The 12342-nt window shown below is 38.5% G+C and overlaps 1 protein-coding gene across 1 annotated transcript in view; it reads left to right on the forward strand.

Annotated features, from left to right (window-relative positions):
* GABRG3 (gamma-aminobutyric acid type A receptor subunit gamma3) overlaps positions 1 to 9220 on the forward strand; it is a 364187-nt gene extending 354967 nt beyond the window's left edge. The window contains exon 11 of the mRNA XM_075427299.1: positions 1616 to 9220. Within this exon, the coding sequence (XP_075283414.1) occupies positions 1616 to 1894 (279 nt within the window). The 3' untranslated portion in view covers positions 1895 to 9220. The remainder of the gene's footprint in view (positions 1 to 1615) is intronic.
* The last annotated feature ends 3122 nt before the right edge of the window (positions 9221 to 12342 follow it).

Consider the following 12342-nt stretch of genomic DNA (forward strand, 5'->3'; position numbering starts at 1 on the left):
CTGCAAGAAATGAACAATACATGACACAGTGGTGTAGCTGAACTCTGTGTATATTTTAGTTACAGCTTTTTTCTCTCCAGAGTGCTACAGTCAAAAAAATGATTCCTTGTACAATAATCTTAGACCTTCTCCATGTGGCTGCATATTGTAAAACTCTGATACCAGCCACCTGAAACTTTACAAATGAGAGAGAAGACCTTGACTGTGTAATTTCTGTCATCTAATCTCAGAGTTAAAGTCATTCACAACAAACAGATTTGCAACAATCTCCTTCTAAACCGGAATTTGTTTACAGTCCACAGCACAGTGCACCAGAGAGATTTTAGTCATCTACTTATGATGAGATGAATTGTGTCCTGGAAGTAATTGGCTGGATACCATAGGGCAGTGGTTCAGATGTAGTTATCTATGTTGGAGATGCCAACATCTAAGCAGAGGGATGCCACATCAAGTTCTTAGCTCAGAGACCGGCATTTTTAATGAGATAAGTAGTGCTATTATGTGTCAAACCAAAGGATGTGTAGAAAGAAAACAAAGTCAACAGATAAAGAAAATTTCTCCCTGAGTTATATCACGTAAGGAGTGAAAGTCTTCAGATACACCCCAACACCTTCAACAGGAAATGTTGTGTATTTTGTATAGCAAGTGTGGAAGCAGGGGCCCAGAGCACTCTCTAGAATGCAAGCAGGCATGATGCAGAGGCACAGCTAGCTTGTTAGTGCATACCCAGCACGGTTCTGCGGCAAAGGCAATGCTCAGCACAACCTCAGGGAGAAGAAGCGCCCCTGAGGTGGAGGAAACCATGCTGACAGGGCTGGGGTCTGCTCTATCAGAGCGGTGCAGACAGGCAGCGAAGCTGATGGGACCTTTCCTAGTGATGTCAGAGGAGGAGGTGACATTTGTGAGGACGGAACGGGTGACTTGATGAGAGAGGAGAGTACCGTGAGAAAGCACCTTTCATGAAAAGGAGATGGTGTGACAGAAAACCTGACAGAGTGTGAACAGGGAGTACATTGAAGAAGGAGACGTCTGTAGGTGCGAGTGTTACTGTGAGGATGCCCTACTTCTGAGCACAGTTAGTGTGATAAGCACTAAGGGGACATGGCTAGGGACGGCATTTCGAAATCCTGTACTGAAATGTTCACTGTTGCTGATCATATCTGAGTTTATAAATCATGGTAAAGTGAAGAGTCAGTGAATGCAGCCATACTAAGTGGAACTTGTGCTGTAATTAAATAGGGAGGGGGACATCTTCCTTTTTTTTCAGAATCCATTCTTAAAAGTACTAGCTGCAAGTGTTTAAAGCAACTTGAAGATAGTATTCTGACAGGCAAGTGAACTCCTAAGTGTGAAAAAATGATTACTAGGAAATATATGCTTGAGTTACCCAAGTAGAAAATACACCCAGAGTTATTTAACTTGCCACTTCACAATCTCTGCATATCCATCAGAAAAGGCATCTTTTGAGGGAAAGAAAGATGATCCTGAAATCTAGAATTCCTTAGTATTGACCTCTTATTCCCAGCTCCTGTGATTTTTTCCCATGATTATTGTTTCGTGTTCTGCTTCGTCCATGGAAGCTTATCAGACTTTTGGTTTCTTTTTCTCTCCTCAGAATTATTCCGTACTTGATATGAGACCACCAACTACAGTCATCACACTGAACAATGCCATGTATTGGCAAGAATTTGAAGATGCGTGCGTCTATGAATGTCTGGATGGAAAAGACTGCCAGAGCTTTTTCTGTTGTTACGAAGAATGTAAATCAGGCTCATGGAGGAGAGGACGGATTCACATAGACATCTTAGAACTGGACTCTTACTCTAGGGTCTTTTTTCCTACATCTTTCCTGCTGTTTAACCTGGTCTACTGGGTTGGATACCTCTATCTCTAAATGTCGCCTGTAGTGGTGAAGACTGCTGTGTTTTCACACTGCGGAGGGATGGTGAAAGTGCAGAAAAAGTGAAGGACATGGTCTGTTTCATCTCAAATTATAAAGGCCACATTAACCTTCACCATCACAAAGCCTGATGAAGAATTTTAATATGTAATTGCCTGAAAAAGAAAAATGTGGAAAAATTCTCTCCTTACTGCTATTCATTTTAAGGAAAAGATTCTTACAAAATTCAGCTGAATTTGTAGTGTAAGCGATGTTTATGAATAATTATTGTATATTAGAATCTTTACTATTCTCCCTTGGCATAGAAGCTATACACAATTCAGGCAGAGGTTAAATACGTGATTTTCATTCTTCATTCCCATACTTCCTTCAAAATGTTGCCATTTCTGTGAGGCTCAGAGCAAAATACACTGGCACTGGCAAATAAGCCAAAGCCTACAAAACCACTCATTTCTATTTAAACTTGTTTCAGCTATGTCCATTGGTTTTGGGAAATATTTCACTGGTGATCTGCTTGCTATAGAGAAAAGACTAAAAGACAGTAAGAAATGTCTCTGATGTGATCAAAACATGGAAGTTACTTTCTGCAAAGATCTGGGATTCGTGGAATTAGACACTTGCCTGCACATATTGGTTTCAACTGAAGGTGAAAAGACAGAGTTGTAGGACAGCTAATATTTTGATATAATTTATGTCTATCTCTGAGGCAGCTGTAGACACAACTTCTACAGTTTTTCAAGCTTTTAACTGTCTTTTTTATGACTGGTTAAACACAGAATGTTTGCCAATTTCTAAAGTACTCTACTTGAAGCAGGACAAGATTCCTGCTTGTTTGTGTCATTGTAGCACATCATAGTTGATAGGCTGTGATTGAAAATCACTATATAATAGCACCAGGAATATATGACTTTCTTCAGATTGCAATTTACTAAAAAGTGCTCTCATGCATTCTTATTTTTTTCTCTCAAAGTTATTTACAAAATTGATAAACATATGTGCCAAAGGACACTTTTTGTTCCTTCCATAAAGTTAAATATTGCAGTCCTTACTCACGGCAGTTGCTCTCTGGGTCTGAGATGAAGACTGAACACAATGCACTCGAATAGTGCATTACAGGAACTCAATTGTCGCACTTGGATTAAACATGGAGTAGTTGTCACTTGTAGCAAAATGTTGTTTTGATTTTTTTCCAAAACTGCCAACTGCATTTTACCCTAAAAAGCTATTTCATATTTTTTAAGCTTTTGACCATAAAATTTTCAAACTATCCATTTTTTCAAAAACTAGCTTTACAGTGTTACAGTAGATTGTCTTCTACAGACTCTCTCAATAATTATTACTCAGCAAACAAAACAGACTAAAAACTAGAGATGGCTTTTTACTATCCTTTCCGATGAAAAATGGTTATAAATTATTAAATTTTAAACAAAGCAAACAAAACAGACTAAACACTAAATAACAATCGCTTTTCACTATCATTTGAATGAAAAATGATTACAAATTATCAAAGTTAAAACATACCTAAAACAAAAATTCTACTTTTTTTCTTTTCTAGAGGAACCTGATAATTTTTTTCCTGTCCCAAAAAGATGTGTGTCTCCTCCACACAGTATCTGATAAAAAATGAAGAGTAGATGTGATTGAAGAGCAGTTTCTTTTCTCCTCAGAAGGAAAATCCTGCAAACAAGCAAAAACTAATGCAATGATAATTCTCAAGGAACAGAAATGCTGTCACGTTCTTTGAAACATCACCACATGTCATTGCTGTTTCTCTGTGCTTCCAGTGAGTTTTTAGCTGAAAAAAATTACCAACACAAAAGTTAACTGTAGTTATTCAAAATACCTTCTTCTGTTTTTCACTTGTCTAAAATATCAGAGGCAGAGAGCTGGGTTTAGGTGGGGGAGGGGAATGACTTCTCCAAGGACTGACAGCACTCAAGTTAGAATCAGAGCAAAAAAATGTTTTTAGACAGGATCAAACCCTTCTTTTTAGCAAAACCTGCCCAATTTTATGTCTTCTAAACCAATAATGACTGTCTCATTTCAAAATACGTGTTGAAGTTTTTGATTACTCTTAGGAGCAAATTACTGTAAAACCTATCACTCTGTAAACTTCTGTGTCCTGCACTTGGAAGTATGGATTTTATTTAAGGAAAAGAGTTATATCTTCAGCAATGCAAAAAGGTGATTGAATTGAAGTTGAATATCCTGGTCTGCAATTATGAATTAATCTAACAGCCACCTTCAGCCATATTTTGCAAGAATACTAGAAGTATATCAAGCCTAAATAAAAGAATGGAAACAGTTATACTTTAGGGGCCTGATCCTGCAAACCCTCTGCAAAATCAATTCATTTTGGTGGGAGTATTGAGATGGATGAGGCACAAGAAGGTGCCTTCCACCATTAGATCCTGAACAGATAAAGTGAGGTTTATTTAGCAATTGCATACCTGAGTGAAAGTCTTGAGAGTAAGTGTGGAAGTGGAATGTCCCCATTTTAGATGATGACCACATACTTTTCTTACATTTCAGCTCATGGTTACCCATTTCTGTAAAAGTACATGATCCCATAAGATCCTTCCTTGGAAGACTGATTCTGCTAAGCCCATTCATATTGCCTCTGTTTTCTGAGTGCTTTCGTAAACAGAAGTTGGAAGCATATGATTCCGCTTTCTTCCACAGTCCTAGTGAAGAAAGAATCTGCAGCCACTGCTGACATCTGCTCTTACACTGACAGCAGAGGACATATTCTACTTGGTAATATATTCTACTCTGGGCTTATGTGCAAAAAATCGATTTGTATGCAAGGTGAGTGGCTGCAGTCTGGCAGGTTCCAGAATGCATTCCTCCACTTCTAGTCTCTCTGTTTCAGTGCTCTGTGCTTTGGCAGTCACTGAAAAACTGTAGACATCAGGGAAGATGAGCTTCCTAGCCTCATTCAAAATGCAATTCTTCTAGACACCTATATAATGTGCTCTGCATGTATCTATGCGCCATATCCTTCTGTAGTAGTAAGAATATCCTCATTAACCTCCAGATATTCTTTTGCGTCTTTGGCAAATTGAAAAAAAAACCACTTCTGTGCACTGTGCCATGAGAAATAAGAAGCATCTTTTAGCATTTTAGAACATTTTCTTATCAGATAATTTCATATACAAACTTTGCATTTATACTTCTTTTCACCTTTCCAAGGAAGGCAAGGGAATGGAGGAAAGCAAAAAAAAATGACTAGTGAAATGAATGCATTTGGGTATGTATGTAAAACCACAAAATCGAATATCTTCAAATTACATTCCTTCCTTTTTGAAGTTACAGAAAAAATTGTGAGGGTTTGCTTAGATAACCAACTTTTCCCAGGAGGATCTAAAGTCAAAACTCTTATTCTCCCCTTTCAATTAAAAGTTGATGGACAGTGTTTTCCTGCATTGACGGCAGCACTTTGAAGGCAATTATGAATGTATAAAAATACTGTTCTGCTTAATTCAGTCTTCTGAGTTCTTCTGGCCCTGATGCCTAACACAATGATGGCTCCTTCTTCTACAGCCATTCTTCCAACAATAAGAGTATAAAAACTTGCAGCCAGCTTATGCTGTCTCCATGTCCAGCAGTCATGTGGAACTGAAGTATGCCAGACAATTTTAACATAACTTTCTAATCAAGAAGTACAGCTGTAGAGTAAAACACCTCAGGCACTTTGATAACCTTTCTTCTCTTTTAGATGCTCTTTTTCTCCTTCATCAACTCTCAACTGTGTATTGGTATATTGTAAATATCAATAAAAATGATAAAAATTGCAGCAGGAAGAATCAAAAAAGCCAGAGAGACAGTGATGACTAGTGAAGATAAAAGAGATGGAAGAAGTGATTTTTTATTGCTGTGCAGTTCTTATCTGTCCCACTGCTCTTACTCAGTTTTTCCCACCACCTACCCACAGCTAATTCCAAATAATCCACCCGGCAGTCTGCACATTCATCACCGGGAACCGCAGTGACACATGAGCCTTTAGCTGATAGGAAGTGATATTTCTGGAACTGGAGATAACTCAGATAGCCATCTATCTCAAACAGTTTTGCAGCCCTAATGTATGTCAGAGTCTAGCACCTCGTATTGCTGCATGAATTTATCCCAACTCATCTTACTTGGTCATCTCATGAAGGGAAGGATGTCTACCTCCTTTTTACACCAAATTTCACCATACATCTAGAAAAATGACTCTGCCTTGCCAATGCTCCAAGCAATCAGGTGCAAGACAACTCTGGAAAGACCGTAGTTGCTATACTGCTGACTTTGTGGGAAGAGAGACTGCCAATATTTTGACAGATTACATTAGCCTCACAATCTGGAGGGCTGGTGTTGCCTTCTAAGCTGTAAAACAAAGTACCCACTGCAACTTGTAAACACTGTCCGTAACAGACTGTACTTTTCCCATTGGCTGCTCTTTCTCAGCTTCCATAAAACACTAAGAAAAGGCAAGCCATATCCCGTAATCTTAGCTACCTACACAATTAGATGACTTTTTCCAAGGTATATTCTTCTTCTTTTTTACAGTGAAATCTCTGTGCCTCTTACATTAGTGCCTTTAGAATTTCTTGATATAGAAGGACATATCATTCCTGGCCTGAGAGTTAGAAAGAGAGACAACGACCTTCCTGAGCACCACAGTGTGTGACCAATATTCTAGATGTCTTCAACCTACACGCAGAGCATCTGTCTGATTTTTCATTATTTTCTAAGCAGTCTGTAGGTTTCTTAATTCCCAAGTAGCAAGAAAACTGCAGTGGGATTTCAGCAGTTTAGCAGAATCCTTCCTTCTTCACTCAGCAACCTCATTCCACCAAGAGATGCAGACCATAAACTCAAGGCTGATGTTTACCTCAATCAGGTCACTTCCCAGAAGACAGTTTAAAATAGGCAAAAAGTGAACTATGCATTGGGAATGCATTTCCACATCTGAAAGGTGAGGTTCTTTCTCCTTCAGAGCTTTTTTTTTTCTGAGTTCATTTTAGATTCTCCCTCCCTCCATCTCTCCCTTCACCTATACAATTGGCAGGCACAAAATCAGCTCAGCTTACACTTACATACTGAAAATTTCCATTGAAACTTACATACTGGAAAAAATCATAGTGTCATTAGTCTTATACTATATGTATATGCCTGCAAGCTTCTTATGGTTCACCACATTCTCTTGAAGGGTTCTAGTACATAAGCGGAAAATGAAGGCCTTCCTTCAAGACTCTGTGGCCTTAACAGTTTTGCCTTTTTCCCCTGGGATCCCTGGCTTGTCTGGACAACAAAGAATCTACTTTCTTCGTCATCTAGGCCACTGTTTTAGACACTAAAAACAAAACTATGTTTTATATCTAAGGTGAAATGATGTTTTAACAGAAAAAAATCATCTCCACTTGAACTGCATTGTTTTGACAAGTTAAACATTAAATCTTTGTACCCTATAAGCTTGTCTAGGATTAAGTCTTGAATTAATGATTAATACTGTTCTAATCATCCAATTTACCTAGCAGCTGTTTCTTTAAATGTCTTTGGATTGTGACCAACTTTGAGCACTTGGTTAGTGTCTGACAATATTCCTCAAGGGAGATATCCAGGATGTGTGATGATGTATTCCTTTCTACAAACTTCGCTTTCTTGTATTTATTCTCTTTTGCTGTAGGTCCTGAAGGCAGTATCTGTACGCATCTAGAATCCTCAAGGGTTTTCCTAGAATATATGTGAAATTAGACAATAAAATTCATCATGAAGTTCAGTGCCTCAGAGTTGGACACCTGAGTATTCCTTATTTTCTATCAAAACATGCATTTCAATATTCTAATCATTTGCTATTTACGAAGGACAAAGTAAGACAGCAGAAGACATGAGGTTATATTTATTCAGATGTCTGGCTTTCTCAAGAACTGAACCAGGCAAACCAGGCACTGATACAGCCGATTGTTTCCCAGGTATTCTTTTGTCTAGGTAACGAACGACATTAGCTAGAGAAGCCAGAAGATCATTGACCAGATGAGGGGTCTAAGTTAAAATATTCTTACAAGCAAACAGGAAGAGATTTGGATCATGTTCTGGCAGGGTTGCCTATCTATTGACTGGCTTCAAAGCTTGTGGAGAGCAGATTTGTAACTGAAGTACTTAAAGTGATGTTTACAATTTACATACTTAAACTCAGGCCTAAAACAAAGGAAATGCCAAAATTTCAAAATTGCACATTAATAGAAAATGGATGAAGATACTGATATTGATGACATATTTAAAAAAAAATGCTGACAAATGAATGTGGAACACAGCACGCTACAGAGTCTGTTCAAGGTCCTGTGAAGCCTGCTCTAGGTGACCCTGCTTCAGCAGGGGGGTTGGACTAGGTGACCCACAGAGGTCCCTTCCAACCCCTACCATTCTATGATTCTGTGATTCTGTGATTCCATTCCACACTTACAGACCACATGGGATCTTTAAAATGTGAGCTGCTGTTGAACTCATGGAAAGCTGGTAAAATAATTGCATCTGACAGTATTACACAGGCAGACCAGGGAAGTATGTCACTGCCAGACAGAGTGCTCCAAAGCAAACAAAATTTCAGAGTAACCTTCCACAAAACAATGCTCTGCTGAACAACAGTGGGAAAGCTTGTGCAGAGAGATTACAGTATCAGCCCCCCATATTCTCTTTTGTAGTCATTAAGGAGTCCTGTGACATTATTGTCATCCACACTCACATGCAATACCAACCACAAATCATGTGCCAACCTGTGGCTGTCACAAGTAAGAACACTAAGCTGGAAGGAATCTGAACCCAGTCGGTGGCTATCAAAACACTTTTTCCCAACATGACAACATATGAATATTTTTTTTATTTTAAATGAGTGCAATTTTAGGAATCACATAAAAACTGCCAACTATGTGCCAAATTGAACTTTCTTATAGAACACAAATAAAATTATAGATTTCTAATTATCCTTCCTTCTTAACTTTTTCTTAGGGGTGTATGATTTCTTTGCTAGCAGTGCAGCTTGTGATGTCATAGTGAAATGAAAGTACAATTATGTGCCCAATGTGCCTTGAATAATACAGGTAGCACTAGTACCAGTATGTCATTCTAAGTTAGATAGCCATCCTAGTGATCCCCCAGACTGACCTAACCAAATAAGTCAAACACCCATGTGCTTCGTCTCCTGAAGTTCTCAGACAACAACTTTCCCGTATTGACCACATCCATTCCAGTTTAGTTTGTGTTAAGGAGTAGGGCTGTGCGTCTAGAATACTATTTATATTCGTATTTTGATCCCGACATTTGTATTTCTGGATAAAAATAAATACACATTATCAGAAAATACAAGTATTGCGTGCATATATTGGTGGTTGTATTTTCTTATGGAAGTTGAGAACTGAACAAGACAGAAACAGACATCTCACTATTTGCCTAAGAAAAGCAGAATGGTGTGTTACCTTTCTGATAGGGTGTTCTTGAAAGGAATTTCAGAAGAGTCTTAAAAAATATTTTCAATAGTCAGAATGAGCAGCCAGTAAACTAAAAGATCTGGACTGAGGGCTCATTCATGGGGCTAAGATAAAGTGGGAAGATTATTATCCTACAAAATTCAAAGAGAAATCCTGAAATAAGCTGTGTCTTTTGCAGAAACTGCTTGAATATAAAGACTTCATAATTTTAAAGTTGCAATCAAACTTGGTTTCAAAACTTTCTCAATCCCAGTTTTTTCAGTACACTGAAAACTAGTTCTTTGGATCTGCTTACACAATGAAGTTTACTGATAAAACTATACTATGCATTTTTACCTGTATAATTTCTTTGTCAGCCACTTATTGTTGAGTAAGAATGTCTTCTTTGTTTATTCTCTTTGAATGCAATTCACTTCCTGTCTTTGTAAATTCATGGCCACAGAATTGCCATTCTCAGCCCACTCCAACTGTGAAATCCCTACTCCTTTTCAGGACTCGAGACCATAGCAACACTAGAGTTGGTGGCTGGGCCACAGATAATGCAGAAACTTCCCAGATTTCTCATGATCCCATGGTGCAAAAGGGATTTCCCCATCTGAGCTTGTTATATTTATACATTGTGTATGTTCCTACCACTGAGGCATTTTTTTCCAAAAGACTTTTTATTTCACAAAAAACAATTATACCTAACTCTTCCATAGTCTTTCATTAAGTTTTCACTAAGAAATCTCTTTGCCCTTCAGGAACTCTACTGTTTTCACTTGTTAGTTTGACACATAATTCATGGCTTACCCCCATTAGTGTTCTGATAAAACTAGTTATTAGATCTGACCTGTCTACTCAAAAAGAAACATAGATCCTGGACATCCCTTCCCCTAACAGCAGATGACTTTGTTGTACCAGTGTTTGACATGCAGTGACCAAGTAGATGTGGTTATGCCCCACTCTCCAGAATAACAGGTAAGCATAATTGTTGACATAGTTATTTGCCTTCTATGCATTAGCCCTTAATGCTTACTATTGTCACAATGTGAACACAATGCCAGCTGTTCTCACTTGCAGAGCTTAACCTGGAACTTCACCTATATTCTTGCAACCATTCAGGGTGAGTGAACGCGAGTTGAACACATCAGCCCTTCCAGAGATTTAAGGTGCTCATCCTGCCAAATTCAGAAGGCTCTGATACATCTTCCAATTTAATAACATTTCCTGCCCAGTAGGCTCGAGTGTGCAATAAAGTATGATGATGAATCATGCCAATAAGTTCTGCCTTTTTATGCTACCCTCTGTCTCACTACCACAAATCTAGTTAGGAACTGAATTACTGCTTGGCAGTTTCAGTTAAAGTAAACTCAGTCTGTGAAATAGAAAATGAGCAAAGATGAGTGCCAAGGAGTTATCCAGAAAGCAAGGAATGAATGGAAAGACATTTTTCTACTGACTGATATTAGACCACTGTCAATGAATAGCCATAGTAAAAAAATCTCACATTTTTAAAGTTGATTCAGAAACAGAAGACATCTTCACTAGCAGTACAAAATAATTGATATATGCTAAAGTTTAACATACAGCAACATGTTCTAGTAGGGTTTTTTATTTATTAATTTGCATATTTGCTCTTTTTTTGTTATCATTCTTTATATGTTCCTCCAGATTGCCACAGAACTGCCTTAAAAGAAAGAATCTTTCATATAAGTAATATCTGGGTTAACGGGACTTTCATTAGCCTGTGCTCTAGCTTTTTACAATCAATGCACATCATAGACACATGTTTTTACATACTATAGTGGTTTCAGCTTCTAGGTTGTCAGAAGTCAGATTATTTTGTATAGACCAAGTCTTAATCTAACAGCATCATGGATCATAATACAGCTGAAAAAGTTCCCTTTGCTAAGGTGCAGCAAAATTTTCTGGGGTTTTGTAGTTGTCAGACAGGAGCCAAAGGTCCACCGGACCACAAAAATACGGCAAATCAAGAAAAAAGCAAACTCTCACCCTTCCTAGGTGAAGGAGGGAGTCTGCATTTTTTAACAGAACTCTGCTCTCAAAACAATGACAACTACATAATTTAAATGCAAAATTCCCATCTACTCTCCTACTTTCTAGTGTCCATGCTAGATGAAATGTGAATGAAAGCTGTAATGCTTCTTAACTGATTATACAGAGGATCTAACTCAGAATCCCCCCAAGACTCGTGGTATTCATACTATATGTATGCCGTCATTAGTACACATTGGCAATGCAATTGACAACATATCTCTGAATATCTTTGAAATCTAGTGAACTATAAACCATTCAGTGCTCTGCTCCTGCCCCTTAAACTGAGGATTAAACAGCCAGAAACCTCATGGATTTTGATAAGAAAAAGCATAACACTGTAGCAGAGCAGACAAACCCCATGCATCAGTACAGGCTGGTAAGCAGCTAGCAGAGCAGCATGAGAAGCCAGTGAAGATTGCTGCAATTGCCAGGCTGGATGAAAGGTAACAACAAGCTCTCACCACTGCTCATGCAACTTTACAATGTGCTGTGCTACAGCTGTGTCCCACAGACCAAAGGAATCAGTTACTGCCCTGTACTCAGCACTGGTGAGTACAGCACAGGAACAAATGTTCTGGTTTTGGCATGTCCTCCCCACTCACATGGTCGAGGTGCTGTCCCAAAAGTGGGATTGTTTATCAGGTGTGCAGTACACCAATATACACACAGAGCAGAGGTCTTGTCTTTATTGCACGTGTGCGCAGATATGGGTGCTAGGTGATAATACCACAAAGGTAGCACACCGCTTGGCAGAGTCACAACGACTAAATACTCTTACAAAAAAAGAGAAATCACTTGTTACATTCGGATTGGTTCATGGTGTTACATGCTTATCTTAAGGTATACTCCTTCCTTACTTAACTACGCATGCTCACAAGCTGGGGGGTGCAGTCTTTTTGGTTCTGAATTGTGTCGGTGGTCACAATCTCCCCCTGC

This window comes from Opisthocomus hoazin, chromosome 1, assembly GCF_030867145.1.
Source record: "Opisthocomus hoazin isolate bOpiHoa1 chromosome 1, bOpiHoa1.hap1, whole genome shotgun sequence".
NCBI classification, from domain to species: Eukaryota; Metazoa; Chordata; class Aves; order Opisthocomiformes; family Opisthocomidae; genus Opisthocomus; species Opisthocomus hoazin.